At 46.8% G+C, this 24209-nt stretch overlaps 2 protein-coding genes across 2 annotated transcripts; both read right to left on the bottom strand.

Annotated features, from left to right (window-relative positions):
• Positions 1-13456: 13456 nt before the first annotated feature.
• On the bottom strand, positions 13457-13957 carry LOC124668384 (pleckstrin homology domain-containing protein 1-like). Its single transcript, XM_047205536.1, has one exon. The coding sequence runs from the start codon at positions 13937-13939 to the stop codon at positions 13475-13477; it is 465 nt and encodes a 154-aa protein (XP_047061492.1). The 5' UTR covers positions 13940-13957; the 3' UTR covers positions 13457-13474.
• Positions 13958-20956: 6999 nt separating this feature from the next.
• Positions 20957-24004, bottom strand: LOC124667903. Its single transcript, XM_047205135.1, has 3 exons — positions 23844-24004; positions 22808-23614; positions 20957-22690 (listed from the first exon to the last, which is right to left on the bottom strand). Exons 2-3 carry the CDS (start codon positions 23540-23542, stop codon positions 21146-21148), a joined length of 2280 nt encoding a protein of 759 aa, XP_047061091.1. The 5' UTR covers positions 23543-23614; positions 23844-24004; the 3' UTR covers positions 20957-21145.
• Positions 24005-24209: the final 205 nt, after the last annotated feature.

Here is a 24209-nt window from a genome sequence, read left to right as displayed (position 1 = left end):
ATGATGCATGGTTCTGCAGCTCCTGCGTCGTGGTTTAGGGATTTAGAGGGGTTTAGGGCTCGAAGCCTCCCGGCTTAGGGTTTAGGGTTTAGGGGAGCTACTTTTGCACCATTAGACCTTGCACCACACTTTGACACATATCATAGGTCCACATGCAAGGTTTGGTGGGGTTCCGGTGCTCCGGCGGTCGTTATCCCCCTCCTCCCCCAAAACAAGCGGAACGTGTGCCCCGCGGGTCTACCCCCTAGATTTCTCCGCGAGGGTGCACCAATGTAACTTTTCATTCTTTTAGGTTTTTTTAGTACATATACACATGGAGAACCAAGATTGGGACCCTTTGGCACATATACCCGCAGCTAGAGCCATTATCACACGATCGACCGTGTGCCTGATCTACTGGTTAGGGTTAGGTGTAGGGTTAGGGCTAGGGTTTAGGGGCTAGGGCTAGGGTTTAGGTTAAAGGGTAAGTATTTATGGTTAGGTATAGGTTTAGGTTTAGGGTTATGGTTTATGATGCATGGTTCTGCAGCTCCGGCGTCGTGGTTTAGGGATTTAGAGGGGTTTAGGGCTCGAAGCCTCCCCAGTTTAGGGTTTAGGGTTTAGGGGAGCTACTTTTGCACCATTAGACCTTGAACCACACTTTGACACATATCATAGGTCCACATGCAAGGTTTTGTGGGGTTCCGGTACTCCGGCGGTCGTTATCCCCCTCCTCCCCCAAAACAGCGGAACGTGTGCCCCAGCTGGGTCTACCCCCTAGATTTCTCCGCGCGAGGGTGCACCAATGTAACTTTTCATTCTTTTAGGTTTGTTTAGTACATATACACATGTATAACCAAGATTGGGACCCTTTGGCACATATACCCGCAGTCTAGAGCCATTATCACACGATCGACGGTGTGCCCGATCTACTCGGTTAGGGTTAGGTGTAGGGTTAGGGCTAGGGTTTAGGGGCTAGGGCTAGGGTTTAGGTTAAAGGGTAAGTATTTATGGTTAGGTATAGGTTTAGGGTTTAGGGTTAGGGTTAGGGTTTATGATGCATGGTTCTGCAGCCTCCGCGTCGTGGTTTAGGGATTTAGAGGGGTTTAGGGCTCGAAGCCTCCCCGGCTTAGGGTTTAGGGTTTAGGGGAGCTACTTTTGCACCATTAGACCTTGCACCACACTTTGACACATATCATAGGTCCACATGCAAGGTTTGGTGGGGTTCCGGTGCTCGGCGGTCGTTATCCCCCTCCTCCCAAAACAATGGAACGTGTGCCCCAGATGGGTCTACCCCCTAGATTTCTCCGCGCGAGGGTGCACCAATGTAACTTTTAATTCTTTTAGGTTTTTTTATTACATATACACATGGAGAACCAAGATTGGGACCCTTTGGCACATATACCCGCAGCTAGAGCCATTATCACACGATCGACGGTGTGCCTGATCTACAGGTTAGGGTTAGGTGTAGGGTTAGGGCTAGGGTTTAGGGGCTAGGTCTAGGGTTTAGGTTAAAGGGTAAGTATTTATGGTTAGGTATAGGTTTAGGGTTTAGGGTTTATGATGCATGGTTCTGCAGCTCCGGCGTCGTGGTTTAGGGATTTAGAGGGGTTTAGGGCTCGAAGCCTCCCCAGTTTAGGGTTTAGGGTTTAGGGGAGCTACTTTTGCACCATTAGACCTTGCACCAAACTTTGACACATATCATATGTCCACATGCAAGGTTTGGTGGGGTTCCGGTGCTCCGGCGGTCGTTATCCCCTCCTCCCCCAAAACAAGCGAACGTGTGCCCTGACGGGTCTACCCCCTAGATTTCTCCGCGCGAGGGTGCACCAATGTAACTTTTCATTCTTTTAGGTTTGTTTAGTACATATACACATGGAGAACCAAGATTGGGACCCTTTGGCAGATATACCCGCAGCTAGAGCCATTATCACACGATCGACGGTGTGCCTGATCTACTGGTTAGGGTTAGGTGTAGGGTTAGGGCTAGGGTTTAGGGGCTAGGGCTAGGGTTTAGGTTAAAGGCAAGTATTTATAGTTAGGTATAGGTTTAGGGTTTAGGGTTAGGGTTAGGGTTTATGATGCATGGTTCTCGCAGCTCCGCGTCGTGGTTTAGGGATTTAGAGGGGTTTAGGGCTCGAAGCCTCCCGGCTTAGGGTTTAGGGTTTAGGGGAGCTACTTTTGCACCATTAGACCTTGCACCACACTTTGACACATATCATAGGTCCACATGCAAGGTTTGGTGGGGTTCCGGTGCTCGGCGGTCGTTATCCCCTCCTCCCCCAAAACAAGTGGAACGTGTGCCCCGGCGGGTCTACCCCCTAGATTTCTCCGTGCGAGGGTGCACCAATGTAACTTTTCATTCTTTTAGGTTTGTTTAGTACATATACACATGGAGAACCAAGATTGGGACCCTTTGGCACATATACCCGCAGCCTAGAGCCATTATCACACGATCGACGGTGTGCCCGATCTATCGGTTAGGGTTAGGTGTAGGGTTAGGGCTAGGGTTTAGGGGCTAGGGCTAGGGTTTAGGTTAAAGGTAAGTATTTATGGTTAGGTATATGTTTAGGGTTTAGGGTTAGGGTTAGGGTTAGGGTTTAGGTTTAGGGTTTAGGTTTAGGGTTAGGGTTAGAGTTTAGGGTTAGGGTTAGGGTTTAGGCTACTTTTTCATGCTGAGTTTTTTTGAAACTGAAAGCATGATACATACTTTATTAAATGATACACATATTGAAAAAATAGGTTTAATGTAATGTGGATATAGAAATGAATGTTGTTGATAATTAAAATATGTTGGGACTTGCTCCCCCTTCTCTGGATCAGCTCGACCTTATTGATGCTTATCTACCCTGGATCATTATTTCTAACAGCTAAGTGGCATTGCCACTTGGTTCAATTCTTTCTTCTATTTTTGTTGTGTGCAGGTTAAAGATGAACTAGATGATCCAGGTGATCAACTTGATCAAGTGTAGATGGACAATAGCTAGGGTTTTAGTATAGTTACTTGTATATTTATTTTCATATTTGATCCAGTTACACATTGTTGTAATATAAATGAATTATGTAAATGACAATGTATATGAATTATGTAATATAAATGAATTATGTAAATGACAATGTATAATAAAAAAATAAAAAAAATCGTTGCCGTGCGCAGGCGCACGGCAAAGAGCCCCCGCACGGCAAAGGAGTTCGCACGGCAAAGCGTGCGGATAAGTGGATTTGGTCGGGACGCGCTGAGCCACAAACGCGCGCCTCTGGTCGACCTCTCTCCTCGCTCACCCCCCCGCGCCGCCACCTCCCCCGCACGCACGCAGGCCGCACGCCGCCGCCTCCCCGCCGCCACCGCCGCTGCTGCTACTCCCCGCCCTCCCCGCCGCCGCCGCTACCGCTACTCCTCGCCGCCGCCGCTACTCCCCGCCGCCGCCGCTACCGCCCTCCCCGCCGCCGCCGCTCATCGCCCTCCCCGCCGCCGCCGCTACTCCCCCGCCCCCTCCCCCGCCCCCTTCCCCGCTGCAGGCCGCCGCTGTTGCTCCCCTGCTCGCCACCACCCGAGCGAGCCGCCACCCGAGCCGCCACCACCACCTCACCCGCAGCCTCCCGCGCCGGCCACCACCTGAGGAGGGTCAAGGTATGTGCCTCTTTTTTTTGAATTTTTCATATTACTTATTGTATTTAGGGTAGTTAAAAAATATTATGCATGCTAATTAGTAGTTACAATAAATATGCATGAAAAATAGGGTAGTTTAGTATAGAAAATATTTTAGAAAGTGGGATTTAGAGCAAACCAATAGGGATTTAGAGAAAATAGGGATTTAGAGCAAACCAATAGGGATTTAGAGAAAATAGGGATTTAGAGAAAATAGGGATTTAGAGAAATATTGTATTTACAATAGTGGGATTTAGAGCAAACAAAAGATCTTTTGTCGCTAATTACTTTTCTCGCTATGCAGACGATGTTTTGAGGTGGACACAGGGGCCGGCGTTGTCGGGGTGCTTGAGAAGCGTTGCTCAAGGGGACCATTTTACCGGAGGGGATTTTGGCGGAGGGTCGTTGGTCTTCTTCGCCGGCTGTCGGTCACGCTTCGAGGGTGAGAATCCGTTCACCTCTCTTGTACCTAGGTTTTTTCTTTATGTCTAGATCACCAAGTCTATCGCGATACCTAGGCGTCTCTTCCCGACTGTAAGGGTTACGTGGATAAATATGCATTAGTGGTCTCGCATATTATGAACCGTAACTCTTACGGCATTTATCGGGACAGCCGGCGGATGCGTAGTTGGGTACGTTCTCCGTGCTCTACCCCGATCCGAGACGAGATTTCGGTAGCGCCTCCCCATTGTTCTCCGGATGCACACCCCTCTCGGCTTTTTGCCGAGACGTGTATCGGGAGAGCAGCGGGAGGTGCTGCCGAAATTCCGTCTCGGATCGGGTAGAGCCGGGAGAACGTACTCAATCTACGGATCCGACGGCTGCTAGGAGCCCACCTAGTAGAGTTTCGAGGTTGATGCACGCGTAAAATAAATAAATATATGATGCATTTATTTCGTATTTGATATATAAATGCTATGTTCGTCCGTTTTGTTGCCGATTAGAGGATGGATAATCGTGGCTGGATGTACGATGGCAGAATCCGCCGGTGGAACTATACCGATGAATGGGGAGAAAAGACCGAGCGAGCTTGTGGATAGGGCGTTTGCCATCCCTAGCGGACCTATAAGTGTTTGGTGCCCTTGTAGTAAGTGCGCTAACCGAAAGGCACGGGACAAGGAAACTATGAGTATGCACCTGATCAAGTTTGGGTTCACACCGTCCTACAGGATTTGGACTTACCATGGAGAAAAGGCAAAGAAACGTGCTAGGAAGGAGGTGCGGCAGATTCAACATAGGGGGGAATATGACACTGGTTTTGATAGGTGCTTAGAAAACTTGGCTAATGGTAATGTGCCTGAAAGCTCTGATGTAGAGGTGGAGACACCTCAGGATGCGGAGGCAAGTGAGGACCCGGAGGAAAACACAAAGGAGTATTATGAGGCTCTGTTTGCTTCGCAGAAACCCCTACATGAAAATACAGAGGTTACCCAACTAGATGCCATCGCTCGCCTTATGGCCTTGAAGTGCCATAGGAACTTGTGCGAGAGATGGGTTCGATGAACTTCGGTCATCGTAGGCAGCCTTCCGCCGAAAGGGCACCTCTTGCCGCAAAACTTCTACTATTCGACCAAATTGCTCGGTGACCTTAAGATGTCATCTCAGCGAGATACACGCTTGTCCAAAGGGATGCATGCTATTCGGAGAGGAGCACGCCGACACAAATTATTGCATCAAATGCAATTCCTCTAGGTACTTTGAGGTAGACCGCAATGGTGATGGTCGAAGAGGCGAGACCACGGTTGCCAAGAATATCCTCCGCTATCTTCCAGCTTCTACCGAGGATCCAGCGGCTCTTCATGACCGAGGATACCGCCCAGCAGATGAGGTGGGCCGTGGAAGGAAACAGAATACACCAACAAGATGATACATCCGTCGGATGGTACCGCATGGAAGAACTTTGTGAAGAAATTTCCACCGAAAGCGAGTGACCCGAGGAGCGTAGCGACTTGCGATATCAACCGATGGGTTCAATCCATATGGTATGTCGAGCTGCAGTATACAGTTGTTGGCCAGTGTTTGTTATTCCCATGAACCTCCCCCTGGCGTCCGCATGAGATCGGAGAACATGTTTGTGTCGATGATAATCCCGGGGCCCAAATACCCGGCAAGAACATGAATGTGTACCCGGAACCGCTGGTGGATGACTTGGTTCGTGGCTGGGAAGGTCGCGGGATCCGAACATATGACGCATCAAAGAAGGAGTACTTCGATATGTATGTGTGGTACCACACGTCCCCGCATGACCTGCCAACACGTGCTTTGTTCTCGCGGGTGGTGTACACATGGGAAGTGGCCTTGCCCACGATGCGACATGTGCCGTGACTTTCTTCTCGGCTAAACAAGGGAGGCAAGTATTCATGCTTTGATGAAGCTCGACGGTTCCTTGAGCGGAGGCATGCATACAGGAGTGATGTAAAGAGTTTCAAGAAAGGTCGTGTTGTCCGTGGCCCGAAGCCAATTCCGAAGACCGGAACGGAAATCAAGGCCGAGTTAGATGCTCTTCAGCCTAGCCCTGATGGGAATGGTTTCTTGGGATATGGGGAGACACACCAATGGACTCACAAGCCGTGCTTATGGAAGCTCCCTTACTTTGAGTTTCTCGAGCTCCCGCATAACATTGATGTAATGCACACCGAGAAGAATATCAGTGAAGCCATTTGGAGCACGATTGTGGACATTGAGAAGACGAAGGATAACATAAAGGCTCGAATTAATCAAGAAATGTGGTGTGATAGGCCGGAGTTGAACATGCAGCCACCTAATGGTGCCAAAAAAACTTGGACTAAGCCACACGCTCCGTTCTGCCTCACAAAGGCCCAAAAAAGGGAGGTCTTCCAATGAATGAAGGACTCCTTGTTTTTCCCCGATGGGTTCGCAGCCAACCGGATGAGGGGCCCGAACATTGAAACGCTGCGAGTACAAGGACTGAAGAGTCATGACTACCACATATGGCTTGAGCGGATAATGCCGGTGATGATTCGAGGCTATGTCCCAGAGAAGACTTGGCGAGTGCTAGCGAGGTTGAGTTTTTTCTTCCGCCAGATTTGTGCTAGGGAGTTAGACACTAAAGTGATTGAGAAGCTGGATGAAGAGGCACCCGTGTTGCTTTGCGATCTAGAGAAGATCTTTCCTCCAGGGTTTTTTAATCCGATGCAACACATGATCCCGCACCTCGCGGAGGAGTGCTTAAAGGGGGCCCGAATTGGGGCCGTTGGCAGCTTGGTCCCGAGAGAGAAACACAAAAGCTTCGTCAAATGACCGGCAATAAATGCAAGATCGAAGCATCCATAGCCGAGGCAGTCCCGAACGTGGAGGTGGCAAACTTCACCACTAAGCACTATGATCCCAACATTCCCACAAAGCACAACCCGGTCCTCCGTTACAATGCCGCCAACAATGAAGAAGTACCCAAGCTTAGCATCTTCGTGGGGCTTGGTGGCAAGTCAAGTGGCTCGAAGCCGTACAGAACGGACCTACATGAGCGGACCTTGATCCACTCGTATGTCTTAAACACCATGGTCGAAGTGAAGCCGTACATCAAGTAAGTGCGAACCATTTAATTATTCGCAAACATTCACTCGTATGTTCGTGGCTAACTCTTCCTCTTTTCATCGGTACAGGAAATTCAAGGCTATACATTGGAAGAATACCCACAGGGAGCCTACCCCGGAAGAATCCAAGCAAATTTTCGATAAGGGAGGCGGTTTCGGTTTCGAGTAGCTGGTTTTGTAATTTGGTACTATTCTATCCAAATTAGCTAGCACTTCCGACATTTATCGGTCATTTCTCGTTCTAAACTTCTTGTGCTAAACTTGTAGGCAAGAACTCGACAAAGAGATGAAGTCGAGCTAAGAAAAATTGCTAGGGGCTTTGATCATTCCGTAGAAGCGTTCAACTCCTATGACGTGAACGAGTATCGCTTCCGCACCCATCAATACACAACAAGCCGGCCCAACGCGAAGACAATAAATAGCGGGGTGGTATGTCAAGGTGATGATGGGCTCCATTACTATGGAAGAGTCGAGGGTATATACGAGCTGAATTACGGGTTTCACAAAGGGCTAAATCCCGTCGTCTTCAAATGCCATTGGTTTGACCCACGTCGGGTGAGACGGGATCCCGAAATTGGGTTGGTTGAAGTTCAAAGGAACTCCGTTTATAAGGGAGAGGATGTGTACATCTTGGCTACCCAGGCCTTTCAAGTATTCTATCTCCCGTACGCGTGCAAAAACCCGACAAAACGTCTACATGGATGGGATGTTGTGATGACGGTGCCTTCACGCAATAGGCTGCCCCCGCCAAACACTGACGATTACCGCCGCGTAGACCCCTCAGCAAGGAGTGTCGAGTTTTATCAGGAAGAAGGGCTCCCCGGCCATTTCACAATCGGCTTGCCGACTATCGATGACATGGTCGTAGACGATGAACAAGAAGACGCGGGCATGGATGGAGACAATGCAGAAGATGAAGCCGAGGATGTCCGTGCCCCGAAGACCTGAGTTTGCTCGAGGCGTTCAAAGCGAGGATTGACCTCGATGCGGATGGACCACCTCCAGGTTTCATTGATGATTATTGGTTCACCGAGCCCGATGACGATGAGGAGACACGCGGTCCAATCACGGATGGCGACACAGTGCTACCGATCTATGTAGTAGTAATTGTGAGGCTAGCCTATTTGTAATAACTCCGTGTAATAGAGATTGTCTAGCTAGGTTATTTGTAAGAACTCCGTGCTATGTTTGAGAGAACTCTATGCTAGCTATTTGTTGCTTCCACTAATTAATGTTCATCCTTTTGCATTATTGTTGCTTTCATTAATGTTCATCTACTTATATTTCGTTGCTTTCACTAATATTTATCTATTTACAATATTGCGTACTAATAAACCACTCTCTTCATTTGTGTTTGCAGGTGATTGAAGCATGCCGCCAAAAAAAGGGGTGGCGGTCTTAAAAAGAAGCTCAAGGACTTGGTAGGTGTAGGGACTTCGAGGCGGGGCCGAGCTACTACCCCTCCTAGCCCCCTCATGTCGCTCCCACAGGGCGGCCGCGTAGGAAGAATGCGACGCGGGTACTCACTCCTAGTCCTAGCCCCCCTCCCGCAGCCGATGATGATGACGAGGAGGAGGACCAGGAGCACCACGGGGGTGGGGAGGACCAGGAGGAGGAGGGGGGTGGGGAGGACCAGGAGGAGGAGGGGGGTGGGGAGGACCAGGAGGAGGAGGGGGACGAGGAGGACCTCTCGGAGGATGAGGGGTTGGGGAACTTAGTGTTCGATCCTGATCCAAGCCTAGAGTGGTGTGAGCCGGAGGATTACCAAGACGTTCCCAGCTGTGGAGAGGCTGAGGCCACGTGATAGGAAGCCATATCGGCGTGGGATAACACAGCTCCCCGCGCTGAAGCACTGGCGCTACAGGCACGTTGTTCTACAGCCCTATGGAAGGAGGTACATGTTAATTTTTGGCATTTCGTTATCGCAATTTTGTCATTATCAAAATTATTATCACATACATATTGATGTTGTCGTTTCATGGTGCAGCTCGTTCCAGTATGAAGACCCGTCGCAGAGACCGCCACGTGGGTACTCGAACATCCTTCGGGGCCTACTTAGATAGTATTTCCCTGGGATAGTCAATTTCCCTACTGGTGGCTGCGACGTAGCTTGGAGGTGGGCGCACTACAGCCTCACGGAAGATCCTCTTGGCCGCGGCACCGCGGCGGATATGGTTGTTGCCAAATTCGGGGTACGTGACTTTTGACTTCTTACCATTCATACACTCTCCTTGGTTCACAATAATTGCACTAATGCCCCTTGTTTTACCTATGTGCATGGTTGCGTAAATACTTCAAGAGGGCCGAGGGCAAGGAGAATGAGTGCGATGATGTCCTACACCAGCTTGCAAGGAAGAGGGTGACTCGGCATGCACTACGAGGCACGTATTCAATGCGTCCGCGACCGGCACGCCGACCGCTTCGTCCACATGACTAAGGAGGACGCTCGCGACACGCTCATGCAGCCGTGGCGCATTTGCATGTGTATTTGCATTTATGTGTTATTGATTTCTTTATCGCCATGTAGTTTATTTTACCATAATGGGTTTATCTTGTGCATGTAGAACCCTCCTCAGCACGTCGGCAACGACGATAGGTGCTTTCGTGCGATGGTCATGTGGTGGACATGCCCCCGCACCTCAAGAAGCACGAGGAGGGCAAGAAGAAGCGGGCAGAGATGCGAGGTGGATCACATATCCAAGGCAGCATCCCCATCTCTCTTCACCTCGCGAAGGAGGTGAGCAAATTAATGGTTCCTTCATTCTTTGAATTCATGTTATATATTTGCTAACTCTGCAAGGGTGTGCCACTTCACTTTATTACATGTTCTCTTTTGCAGGAAGTCAGGACAGGAGCGAAGCCTAACGTCTTTGCCGTGCTAAAAAAGATGAAGCAAAGGAAGACGTCTGATCCTGAGACGGGGTCTGTGTGGGTTAACCCGCAATCCGAGACCCAGTGCACGTCGTATGTCTCCAAGTTCAAGAAGAAGTACGGCGAGGACGCCAACCCAGAGGCCGAGGACTTTGACCCTGAGGTCGCGGTGCTTGCGGGAGAAGGCTTGAAGCATGGCCGCCTATGGTTTGGTGACGGGTGCGTCGACCCGGCCGAAGGTTCCCTCTCTCCGCCGGATCCGTCGTGGTCGTAAGAGCGGCCAGCCTGAGGTAGAGCCCCGGCCACGGGCTTCGGATCTAGCTGTCGAGCGGTTACGGGTATGTTCTTCCTCGGGCCTCTACCTTTCCTTTACATGCACATGCTTTCCATTGAAATGTTAATGATATCGCGGACACATCGTAGGCGGAGATGGCAGAAAAGGAGCAGGCGGCCCAGGAGCACGCACAGAACTTGGAGCGGCAGGTTCTGGAGTATCGCCAGCCAGCGAGTACGGATGATGCTCGCAGATGCAACAAAGAAGCAGCAGATGATGCAAGCAAGCATCGAGCACGTATGAGCCTGGCCGATGAGCCGGACGGCTCGTCTTCTCCACCGGGAGTCTTCCTCCTCCACCTTACTCCATGCCGTGGATGCCGCCACCGCCCACTCATACCCCGAGGACACCTATCACCGTCAACAACATGAACATCATCCGGAGCATGAACCTCGGTGAGTCCTCCTACGCTTGTGCCCAACCCGCTACTTGTGCTTGTTCAAGTGTTCAATATGCAAATGACAAATGCCAATTCCATCAAACCTTGTAGATTATGTGTCACAACGCAATGACGATGAGGCGGGCGCAAGCAATGGAGGAGGACAAGGTTGATGGCATGGTCTTCGTGCACTCGTCGTCGTTGTAATGGATTGTTCTCACTTGTTATGGATGTTGCACTTGTTATGGATTGTAATAATGGACATTGCACTTTGTTATGCATGAACTATGTGTGCTCGATGTATTTGTGGTGTTGTTGATGTCTTTGGTGATGCTATGGTGAATATATATGTTGTATATGTTATATATATGTGAAATGCAATTTTGAAATGCAGGGATTAATGAAAAGCAGCAGAAAAAATGAAAAAACCAGGGCCTTTACCGTGTGTATGCACACGGCAAAGGACTTTTGGTCACTTTGCCGTGTGCATACACACGGCAAAGGTGCCACGTGGCGCAAGCCTGTGCTCCTGGGAGCTGTCTGGGGCGTGCCTGTAGGGGCCTTTGCCGTGCGTGCTAGGGCTAGGCCGCACGGCAAAGGTGAGCAGCTCGGCACTGGCTCGGCGCACGGCAAAGGTGAGCAGCTCGGCACTGGCTCGGCGCACGGCATTGACAGGCGCAAAAGCCCTGGTGGCGCACGGCAAAGAACTGGCCCACGGCAGCCTCCCTGCCGCACGGCAAAGAATTGGCGCACGGCAGAGATGCTCACGTACGGCAGCGATGTTAACGCACGGCAAAGGGCTTTGCCGTGCAGTTTTTGCATGCGCACGGCAAAGACGGCTTTGCCGTCGAAGACTTTGCCGGGCACTCGTTGCCGTGAGTGCACGCACGGCAAAGCCGTTGCCGTGCGTACAGGCGTCTTTGCCGTGCGAAGTGGCGCACGGCAACGCCCTGCTTTCCCGTAGTGAGGCTAATAGCACCAACAACAGATCGGTAGATGACAAATTATACTCCCCCTGTCCTATGGAACATGTCCGAAGTTTGTCTAAATTCAAACTTAGGGGACGGAGGGAGTACATCGCTCTATTAATGTTTTCTCCATATGGATCCCCAGATCAAAAAAATTACCATCATTGAACTAGAATGGTCTGATTTTGGAGAAGCAGCTTACAAATCCTGGTAAGGAAACCATATGGTATGTGAACATACTTGACAAATAAGTACAAAACATTGGTGGCAGAGAAAGGGCCTGCTGGCACAACAAGCTCAAAAGCTGCACTTACATCAAAAAAGGCTATACCACATTTGAAGATCTGGTATGAGTATGTTACTGCTACACTGACACTAACTTGATAAGCAACAGAGCTAAAGAAGGCTAAACAATGTTATGTTATAGATTCAAACTACGAAGAACAGGCTGGGTAAAATTGAGATGAGAAGCTTTACGAGAAAAAAGGACTCCGCTTATCAGGAAAATAGCTGCGAGAACTGCAAAGATCCTCTCGCAATACAAAAATGTTGCTCTTAACAAGATTAACAGGTATAAGCATCGTAGTTCATAACTCACAAGTCCTGCAGCAAAACCAAGCTGCTCCTCACTTTGGTGTCTGCATTCCTAACCTAACAAAAATGTTGCTCTCACATTCGATCTCTAACTACATCCATATACCTGTTTCAAAAGTAGACACATACTATCATCTTCAGGGTCCAAATTTAACTGTCAGCATATACCAGTATGTGGATGTTATCTTACATGAACACCTTGGTACAATAACAGATCGAATGTGTACAAGTATTTATCTTTCTGGGTCCTCAAATCAGACATAAGCATTATAGCATTCGTAAGTCATGAACAAATTTAGGAGAAGCAAAAAATATTACTTCTAGTTCAAAATCATTTGCTTATAATCATACTTTTTGTACAGTCATTTGCTCCGCGGATGCCTTTGAACATGATTAAACTATTGGTACAACAGCTATTTTGAGTTACATATTGAGAACCAAGCGCTGGCTTGGTGGCTAGAGCTCACCCACCCAGGTCCGAATCGCAGGTGAGGCGTACAGACTAAGTGGGTTTTATCCGCGTGAAAAAATCGCTGGAGATGTGTCATCTACCTACTGACATATAGCTAAAGAAGGGATTATTTCCCAGTTGGTCAACATTTATTTTGAGTTACATACTCATAAAAACACAATATAAATGGACGCAGTCCTGCACTGTCTTTTATCTGTTGATACTGAAGTCAAAGGAGGTATACCAAAAAAATATCTGTATAACAATTGGTGTGAGTACTTCATGTTTAACTAAACAGATTGTCGCTGGAGTAGGCAAATGAATATCTTGAATAAGCAAGCTACAATTCAAGTAGTAGGATTTTATAGATCAAAGCCTACTAGATATCCACCCATAGTAGGTAAAAAATCACTAGTCCAAAACGGTAAGACACATTAGCATGACCAATTTGCTACAACTTGAAATTTACACTTAAGAACAGTTAAGAACTAACAAAGGTCAACTGACCAAACAGATTGAATAATACTGGAAAAAGGTCCAAGAAGCAAACCGATCCGTAGCATGAAAGAGTACAAGGCTGTACACCTAAATCACCGATAACCATCACTAATGCACACATCATATCCGCAGAAAACAAGAATCGAATTCCTAAATAAGTAGGAGAAAGATAAGTCGTGTCCGATGGATCGACGGATCTATGATCTGTCGCCGGTTGTGGGCTGGCCGCTGTCGTAGTCGACGATCTCGTCGTCGGTGACGGATCGGGAGTGCTGTACGATGGAGCGGCCGATGGAGTTGATCCACTCCTCCTTCTCCTTGTCGGAGTCTGCGACGAAGTACATGGTCTCGCGCGGGGTGGAGAGCTCGAAGGCGAACTTGCGGTTGAGCACGTCCTCGGCGCCCTTGACGGTGAGGCAGGTGGCGACGGGGATGACGCCGCGGGGCACCGACGCGCGCGTGACGGTGGAGTCCTTGAACCAGAAGAGCTTCCCCTGCTTGAGCACGAACCACCGCCGCCGCCACGTCTTGATGTACTCGCCCTGCTTGTCCAGCCAGCCCCCGCGCTCGGGGGCGCGCCAGAAGTCGACGCCGCCCGTGGGGTCCGCTTGCGCCGACGGGGCACCGCTGCCCATCACCGCTCGCCACAGGCTCGCCGCCATGAGATGCGTACGGATTTGGGGATCGGGTCGAACGACTTGGGCGTCTTCTGGGGAGAAGGACGTCCTGGTTGTTTATGAACCCTGGTTTAACGGAACGTGGTAGGGGTAGAATCAGAGGACATGAGCACCAGTATTCTTGTTTTTCAAATAAATTAAAAATCATAATTTTAAGATTCAAAAAATCCTGAAAAGATATCTGCATATAATCAATAATGTACCCTACAAACGTGTAAAATATTATTTTCAAATACTTTATATTTTAAGCTATGGGCAAAAATGAAAAAAGTGAGTACTTATTTTCAAATCTCTAAAAACATATCAGATTTTGTTATTTTTGTCTATCATAAAATAAAAATAATTTCAGGTTGAGATTTTGCATGATTGTGAGATGTATCACTGACAATTTTCAGAATTATTTTCAGATTTTTTAATAACTTATAAATATATTTTTTATTTTTTAAAAAATAGAGAGAGCACTGAAACTCGGGAGCAAAATCACTTTTCGTAGAATTAGACTATTGTAAACACAAATAATTCGTATTGAGCATCTCCAGCAGATAGCCCCACATCTAACCGGTAGTGATTGGGAGTTTAGTGAGACAAAGTATTCACACGGATGATTTTAATAGAATTTTAAATTTAATATAAGCCTCGAAAAACTACAAAGAAATCATGTCCCAAGGGAGGCTATCGGGCGCACCCACAGCTATCCGCAACTATTATTGTAATTATAATCTTCATCATGAAGAAAACATAAACCTAGTTCGGTTGGAGATACACTCATTTGCAATAATAGTTTTCTTGTGGAATGAAATTACCAACACATTTTGGAAATCTTGTTTAGTCGCATACCTATCCCCGTAAGCCCATATTTATACTACCATATGTGGTATGTTGTCCATTAATATCATGTTTCCCATTCATGACATTTCAATGTATGAACTAAATTCATACTAAACTTTGTTGCGTATAAACTATTTTTTCGGATCTTCATGAATTTAATTTTTTTCATAATCGTCCTGGTCACCCATTATAGGGATATTGCGGAAAAAACAAATTAGTGAAAATTTCGTTGGTCACAACTTAAAAGTTGCAAAATTCTCAAATCTCAGATTTTATGAGCACCTAATGTGTCATGAGTATTTTTTTTATAAGTCTCTCACACTGCTAAAATTTATTGAACTTATTAAAGAAGATGCATGTGGACTATTGAACAACTATCTGGGTCATATAATTATTTCATGGTATTCATAGACACTCTAATGGATGGTCTTATACTCTTATGTGGGTCTCTAATCTCCACAAACCCATGATTTTACTAAATTAATTGCTTAAATTGTCAAATTAAGAGCAAAATATTAATAACATATTGGTTAAACCAATACAACTATCATTTTCACAAGCATTTGTGATTTTACTAAGTACCACTTGTACATATCCAGAATAGTGTATCTAATTTCTTTACCAAAAGAATCAAACTAACTAAATGACCACTTTGACAAATTTTTAACTTGTCAACATATTGTTGGACACATGCGGTCTTACACGTCGTAGATCTGATACAGATCACAAAAACTGCTTATCATACTGCTTCCCCTTACAGTAAGTATAAGTACGTGGAAATCAAACAAGTATTTTCCATCTGTGATAATTCGGTTATATACCAATATCACCGCCCCAACGTACATCATGGACACTCACATCAATTTGGGATCTATGTGATAAATAACTACGGTATAATTTTCTATTATCCGTCAAATACATTAAGACCCTAACAAGTGAGTTATTGATAGCCCGTACGTTGATTGCGTTTGCAATAAGGACATTTTTCGGCATTAGGGGGAGATTAGTACCACAAAAAATGCTGATAAATAAATTATAAATGTCATAGACTTTCAGTCTTCATATTCACGTACTTGAAAATCTGAACGATAAGTTCAATCATAAATTTGCAACACATTACAAATCTGCCACATACATTTAATTGTGACAAATATGTCATAAAATCATATTATGCATGCAAACAATGTGCCAAAATAGTGAAGGTACCTAATATGATCACTTGCCTCCCCAAATGAGAGCAAAAGAGGGAGAAACTCGGTCACATGAGATATAAATTCTCACATGCTTCCGCGGAAACATAGGAAATTAGATGCTCAACAAGTGAATGTAGTTCAACCTCAAGTTGAATAAAACATACCGGATGCTCATCATCCAAACCCAACACAAATGCGCGTACAATTTTAGGTGTTGGGACATCGAAACACTTTAACTCCATAGTTATGGGAAATCATGAGGGAGTTAAAATATTTTAATCACATTTCCACAAATCTTATAGATTCAATGGAATCATACAACAAAGACTATATTTTGTCGACAAATATATTTATTCTTAAAATTGCTAAAATCTTTAGAGCCCTGAACCAAAGTCCATGGCAGAGTGCCTAATGCACTCATATATTGGTTCAACTATAAGGAAGCAATTGAATAAGAATAATACTTGCTCAAAAAAAAGGGAGGCATTTAACATCATAATACCTACTCCTCATAAGCACCTTGCCTATGGAAGACAAATGATATTTTGTTAACAACAAAAAATGAGCAATTAGGTGGTGAAAAAGCGAGGCTTGTAGCACAAGGGTTCACACAGAGACCTGACATCAGTTATATATGATGTCACATACCCTATTGGTATAAGTGGAATTGTGTTTCGATAATAATATTATTGACAGTTATAAATAACCTATCCATGCGATTGATGGATGTAGTGATTACATAATCATATGGGTCACTCAATTTTGATATCTATATTAAAGTCCTTAAGACTTATACATCCAAATCCAAAATAAATCGCAACATATGTGTAATAATACAAAAGTCACTCTATGACTTAAAATAGTCAAACACAAATTGTGTGGTACAATTGACTATAAGAGCTCCTTCTTATGAAGGATTACTCGTACAATAATAATTGCTTATATGTAGTCATAAACAAAATCCCTAATTAGATTCTACATGACCTTTGTATATATTGATGATTTTATCGTCAAAGTCTATAATATACATGAAAGGTCCTTACAATCATATCAAGATGGAGATTTGGATAGAACCAAGTACTAACCAAGTTTATAACTTGAGTATATTTCTTCGGAATACATATCTTTCAGTATTTACTTGTCCATAAATTCTGGAGGAATTAAATATGGATAAATCAAATCAAAGATACATATGGTCACACTATCCCTAAGAGGGATATAAATTCATTCATATATTGTAGTAGTGATGCAGTGATATTGGACCTCTTGTTCCATATCTAATTACAAACTACACCGCGAATGCGAATGTTTTGTTGTCAATTTCTTTAAAGTGCAAACCTCAACTAAAAGGTTGGTGTAAGTAATATCATCCGGTATATGTAAGGCACAAACGATCTTGATTAATTCCATGTTAGAATATTAAGATTTGACCATCGTGTAATCTACATTGGCTATCATAGACCGAATTCAATGAAAGAGCCTTCTAACTAGGGAAACAAAATAGATTCTAACGGCTTCATATATTGATTGACCACATGCAAGATCATGTGGTTAAGATTCTACAGAATCATGCACCATTATCTATCATATAATACCACTTGTATTGCTCAAATGCATAAGGGTTAAATTAATATTTTCCAAACTAGGGAGATAAACACTTTGCAACATATCATGTGAAAATCAAGTGTTTTACAGGTTTCATATTCCTGAATTTAAGTTCATGTATTGGTGTGAGACAACTTTTAGACTTGCAAAGTCCAGGGGGAGTAAAACTCCGAAATTATAACCCGGTGATGATCATTAGATCATATATATTGTACTCGTTTTCCCTTATTGAGTTTTCCCTAATGGTTTCTTATAAAATATTTTTAATGAGACAATATAAATACAAGCGTTTAGATATGCCACATTGCTTTCTCCATACATTTTTTCCATTGGGTTTTACAGGAGTTTTGAGTGGCACGTTATATTGCACTCTTTGCAATATTTACACAAAATATATGTCGTACCTCCTATTTTCTCCACTGGGTTTTTTAAAGGAAGTACAAAAGGCATTTTTATTATCTCCAAACTCATTCATGAGGTTTTTCCCTTCTCTAAGGTTTTTTCATATGAGTTCTCAAGGAGACAACAATCTTTACGTGTTGGACTATTTTCTCCTTATTTTTCCCAAAGGCTTTAAAGGAGTTTTAGCAACATAGAAAATACTGCCCTCCTCATATTTTTTCCACAGGGTTTTTGGGGAGAGATTATCAAGATATAAAGATTAAGGACTATGAAGAATATACATGAACACACTCAAGGTTATACAAGAGTATTATGAAGATTATACAAGGGATTTTCAAGAAACAGCGCTCTCCAAGGGGGAGTGTTAGATATAGTATTAGCTTAGATCTTAAGCTAACTAGATAGTTATTATTTGGCCAAAGCTGTACAGGCGTCATGCCTCTTCGAGCGGACGTGAACCTTGTAATTACCGCCTCATTGGCACCTGTTCAGATTGTATATATACCCAAGTTCATGATCAATAAAAGCAGAGATTTAACAAAGAGGAAGCAAGGGAGATATGCACACTCCTAAATTGCCAACTCTTCAAGTTCCCAATCAGATACTTAGGCCTCCCGCTTCACTACAAAAAAGATCGAAAGGAGGATTTCCAGGCTTCGCAGTGGAAGACCTATATGTTGACGCAAGGGGGAGATTTAGAGCATCTCCAGCAGGCGCGCTATATCGCGGCGTGCTAAACCTCAGATTCTGCGCGCTGTAAACCGTTGCGACGCGCCGGAGCGATTTCTCCCCCGCCGGACGCGCCATTTTGCAGCGCGCGTTGGCGCGGTAAAATAGCACCTCCGCCGGACGCGCCATTTTGCAGCGCACGGGCGCGGCGCAAACAAGAAACACACACAAGTATGCATCCAACAAGATCAAACAATACATAAAAAATCACATAATAAATTGTACCATCGAAATACAATACATTGTTCACAACAATACTTCACAACAAATACAACACGTCCAACATACAACAATACAACATGGTTTTGATACAATACAACACATAGTTTTCAAACAAATACAAGAAATATGCAACTATTGTTGTCCATTCCAATTCCACCATTCTTCCATGAGATCTTTTTGAAGCTCATCATGTGTGTCGTTGCACCGAATGGCATGGTATGAGGCAATGAATCGGGCAATCCTATGTGCGGACCTCCTCACTTGCACGGGAACCCCCATCAAGTCGTAGTGGGTATGATCCACATCTTTTCCGCGATCATCCTCTATAATCATGTTGTGCATGATTACACACGCGGTCATGATATACCAAAGGCATTCTTGATCCCAAAATCTAGCCGGTCCTCTAACAATGGCAAATTAGGCTTGCAAAATCCCAAATGCTCTCTCTACATCTTTCCTAGCCGCCGCTTGTGCATTATGGAATTGGGTTTGCTTCTTACCTTTTGGTTGAATAATTGGCTTCACAAATATTTGCCACCTTGGATATATTCCGTCGGCGAGGAAGTAGCCATAGTTGTACTTGTGGCCATTTGCTTCAAACTCCACCAATGGACCTTCCCGCATTGCAAGTCTTGTCATTAGTGGTGACCGTTGAAGAACATTGATGTCATTGCAAGATCCGGGCATTCCAAAGAAAGCATGCCATATCCAAGTCTCTTGGTCGGCCACCGCTTCAAGTACTATGGTGGCATCCTTCTTGTAGCCTTTGAATTGTCCATGCCATGCCGCTGGACAATTCTTCCAACTCCAATGCATACAATCAATGGAACCAAGCATACCGGGAAACCCCCGGTTGGTGTTGATCTCCAAAAGTCTTGCCGTGTCTTAAGCATTGGAGGCTCTCAAGTATGTGGAGCCAAAGACATTGACAATTGCAACGACAAAGCGCTTCACACACAAGATAGAAGTGCTCTCTCCCATGGCCAAATGATCATCAATAAGATCCGCCGGTATACCATATGCCAACATACGCAAGGCGGCGGTCACCTTTTGATATGTGCTATGACCAAGTTCTCTGGCGGCATTCCTCCTTTGCTCAAAGAAACGATCATATTTGGTGACCTCCGTTGCAATGTGCCTGAACAAGTTGAGACTCATCCGGAAACGCCGCCGAAAATAGCTTTCGGGGAAAATCGGATTCTCATTGAAATATGACCGCATCAACTTCTCATTCCCTTCAATACTTTCTCTCCACAACTTCTGTCTACCGAACACCGATCCACCAAATTTTGGCCTCTTAACGGCGCGGTATGCTAATAGTATCGATATGTTCTCCTCTTCTTCTTGATCGAACTGGTCATCCGATGAATCATATGATGAACTCTACAAACATATGTATGAATTACTTCACTATGAACTATTGTAGCTAATTGGCGAGTAATAGAGGCCGGCCGGCGGAGGTTCATACCTTGCGAGCAAATGGGCGAGCACCATGGGCGCGCCATGTTGCTAGCAAGCTCGAGGACGACGAGGACGACATGTCTACGCCTGCGCGGAGAAGAACGCGACGCCGGCGCGAAGGGGGCCGCGGAGAAGGACCGCCGACCACAACTCGTCGCTGGCGGCCGCGCGAGCGACACAGTGCGGCGAAGCGTCCGCCGCTGCCAGGAGGAGGTGCGGGCGACGCGGATCTACGACGCGGTGGCGCGCGAGCGGGGCGGCGGCGGAGTCGACCGGCGGCGGCTGGATTTCGCGCCGGCGGTAGGTGGGGAAATGAGGGCGCGGGCGCGGGGGGAGGAATTTTCCAGCCGTTGTATTTTTCGCGCTTAGACGAGCGATGCCGCGCGCTGTAGCCGACGCGCCAGATATGCCGCTCCGGATTGTGCAAAACGCCGCGCGCCCTAAAAATTTTACAGCGCCGCGCCTGCTGGAGCGCCACATTCTCTCCCGCGCGCGCTATATCGGCGGTTTTTTTACCGCGCGGGCCTTTTAGCGCGTCTGTTGGAGATGCTCTAATTCTGCCTCAATTGGTGCTTAATTAGCGCAATTGTAATCTACCATCTGTCGTTGGACCCTCCTCCATGGGTGTTCAAAGCTATAGACAAGATTAGAAGAGCTTTCCTTTGGAAATGAACGGACGCTGTCGAGAGAGGGAAATACACTCCCAAATATAATCAGGATATATAACTCATTTTAAGCCTGACGGAAATCTTCAACAAACATCCGGATCCACAGACAGCTTTGGCGCCCTCGTGTTGGCATCAGCATCCGCCGTAGATATATCTGCCGCCCTCGTGCTCGCATCGTCATTGGCATCGCCATCCGCCGTAGATATCTCTGCTGCCCTCCTGTCAGCATCGGCATCCGTCGTAGATATTTCTGCTGCCCTCGTGCTGGCATCGCCATCCGCCATAGACGTCCCAGCTGGTGCTGTACCGTTAGCAGCTGCTAGTCCGTCACGGTGGAAGTTAGACCTCGCGGTATATTCCACCAATAGCCCGATAGCAGTCACCAGCTCGCCGCCGTTGCTTAGCTGCTTGGAGTGGGCAATCTCGCTGCAGTGTCGAGCCGCGTAGCAGAGCATCTCGATCCATACCTCGGCAATCATCTGCAGCACGTCAGGTACGCCCCACTCGTCACTGAGCAGCATCCCGGCAAGGCCAGCTCCATCGATGTAAGCTAGACCATGGGGGTTATTATCTTCGATCTGAATGGAGCTCACGTCCGCATGGCGGCTGCTGCTACTACTAGTACCACTACCATGATCATCGCTATCGTCACCGTACTCGCGAAGAAGCAATCTGGCAAGGTGCTCCCTCGGTGTACGTGCACCATAATCGTCCCTACCTTGCAGCTCAGGCGAGCGCTGCTGCCATAGTGTGTCCAGACCATGGCAGTTGTTGTCGTACCGACTGCCGCGAACAGGGCCGGGCAGCATTTCGGGGCGCACCACGTAGAGGAACATCATGTAGTTGGAGAGCTCTCTGACTGTTTTGGCTAGGAGATCATCTGCACTCTGGTCCTGGGCCTGTTCATTCCCTGCTTCTGCTGCTGCCGGTGGTGCTGTCTCGCGGCAACAGAGGTAGACATCGGTGACTACGTGCCAGATAAGGATGCTCTGGTCGAAGTCAGCGTCGTCGATGCTCCAGCTGATCTCGTCGTACAATCCCACCTTCTGAAGTATCCACCTGCCCCGCGCGTTCCTCATGTCCCCTAGCTCCCGTCTTGGTATGGCTCCCAGCACCAAGTCCCTTGCACTCTGGGAAACCTCGGTGGTGCTCGAATAATGGAGTTTGTTCCACCAGTCCCCCAATCCTACTCTCTTGGTGATTCTACTCCTCCACTCGGTCGTGTCACGGGTGCAGAAACCCAGCAGGCTGTACTGTCCGATAGAGTAGAGCCACCGTCTGCTGTTCGCGGCCTTGAAACGCCTGCGGATGCACACGAGCGCACCATAGAGCAAATCCCATCTCCGAGCATGCAAGGACGCGCATGTCCAAGAAGACCCTATAGCCCTGAACAGCGATGTGGTCTCCACGACCAAGGCCCCCAACAGAAGAACATATGTGACGATGGCATCAACTCTGTAAGCGTCGATGTTGTCATTGTTGTCCAGCTGAAACAACAGGAATGCTGTGAGAGTGGCTGTGGGAGAAACGACACGGATGCACCAGCCATACCAAGTGTGAATCACTGCTGCCTTTGTGTAGAGGATGTCGTACATCAACGAGAGCTGCATCTCGATCAGCTCGTACATGTGTTAGCATTAGGCGGCGATCCCTCCCCCTTCCTTTTGGAACCTGACTTGTATTTTCGTTATCTCCTTGGTAATGAAAATTCGATCCCACGTGGGTCGTTTGGAAAGAAAAAAAATGTATTTGCCACCGTTGAGCTCGATGCCTCGGTTCATAGCGTCGTGTTCGGGCACCGACGTTGTCAGGCTGTCAGCGAAGAGGCTCTTGCAAACGTTGAACGTGTAGTGAGCCCCTAGCAGAACCTCCTCTGCATCCAGCTCCCGTCGTCCTCGTCCATCGTAAGGTCGGCGACGGCCATCGGAATCAGGATCGCAAACGCCTATATCGAGGGACTTTCTGATGCTGTCTATATTGGCACACTTGAGCGCCCATGTCCTCTCCCCATACTTGATGAGACCTGTGACAAACATCAATACGGAGGCGGCCATAACCAAGCTCCCGCCGGTGCTAGGAACATACAGCTGGTAGAGGACATAGGCGGCCCCCAGGACCTGCATGGCCAGAGTCAGCAGGTGGCGCAGCCAGAGTTGGTTGTCCTCCAAGGCGTAGGCGGTGATCGTGTCCGGGCCGCCCAGGTGCAGCAGGGGGAACGGCGCCCAGAACGCCATGAGGTAGTTCTTCTCGCTGCTGCCGCTATTCCTGGTGCGGAGCGACAGGTGACCAAGCGTGTATATCGCGGTGGAGTCGGACTCGGACATCAGGTACGCTAGCCAAAGAAGGATCCTCAGCACAGCCGAGCCTTTGCGCCGTCGAATCCTCGCGAAAGCGAGGAGGAAGACTTGAAGCGTGAAGCTGAGGAGCACCAGTAATTGGATCTCCCAGTCTCTCCAAATCTGTGCTAGCCCTCCAGCCATTATGTGCTCTAATGGGCTGAAAATGCAAACACGATGTGAACTTTCTCTAGATGTATACAAGAACTGCTCTTCCTGCAAAAACAAAAGTATGAATATTTATTTTCCGCAGTGGAGCACTAGCATGAACTGTTTTTAACAGAGTCGAGGAACAAAGGACACAACTCAAAGCATAACCATAGTTGAAAAGAAGCAAAATAAATAAATAAATCCAGTCATGGTTCATCTCTAAGCGTCTAAACGAGCTTTGTTTTCTCCATGAATCTGAACTAAGCTTGCAGATGTCTTCAGATAGTATGCATACCTTACAACAAAATTCATATACGCGCGTGCACAAGCAGAGAGAAGTGAAGGAGATGATGCCTGCTAGCCTTAAATTGGACAGGCGCGTTAGTTTGGATGAAGCGGCAGAAGGCCAAGTCTTCCCGTGGACAGTTTCAGTTGGATATTTTTTCTGTTTATTGGTTGTGGTTCCTTATCAATCATTCCGTTCGATTGCTTCACTGGAATATATATATGTGGTTCTCTGATTCTGCTCTCGTCATTTTCATGGGAGGGACATGAAGATGTTGTGTGCTGCTTCCCCATACGACTTTGATGACGTTGACGGCTGTCAATTTAATATTTATTCTAGATTTCTATAACTAAGATTTTTTTTTTGAGAGAGTAC

This window comes from Lolium rigidum, chromosome 6, assembly GCF_022539505.1.
Source record: "Lolium rigidum isolate FL_2022 chromosome 6, APGP_CSIRO_Lrig_0.1, whole genome shotgun sequence".
NCBI classification, from domain to species: Eukaryota; Viridiplantae; Streptophyta; class Magnoliopsida; order Poales; family Poaceae; genus Lolium; species Lolium rigidum.
Note: the sequence above shows the minus strand (reverse complement) of the source record. Positions and strands in the feature narration are given on the sequence as shown.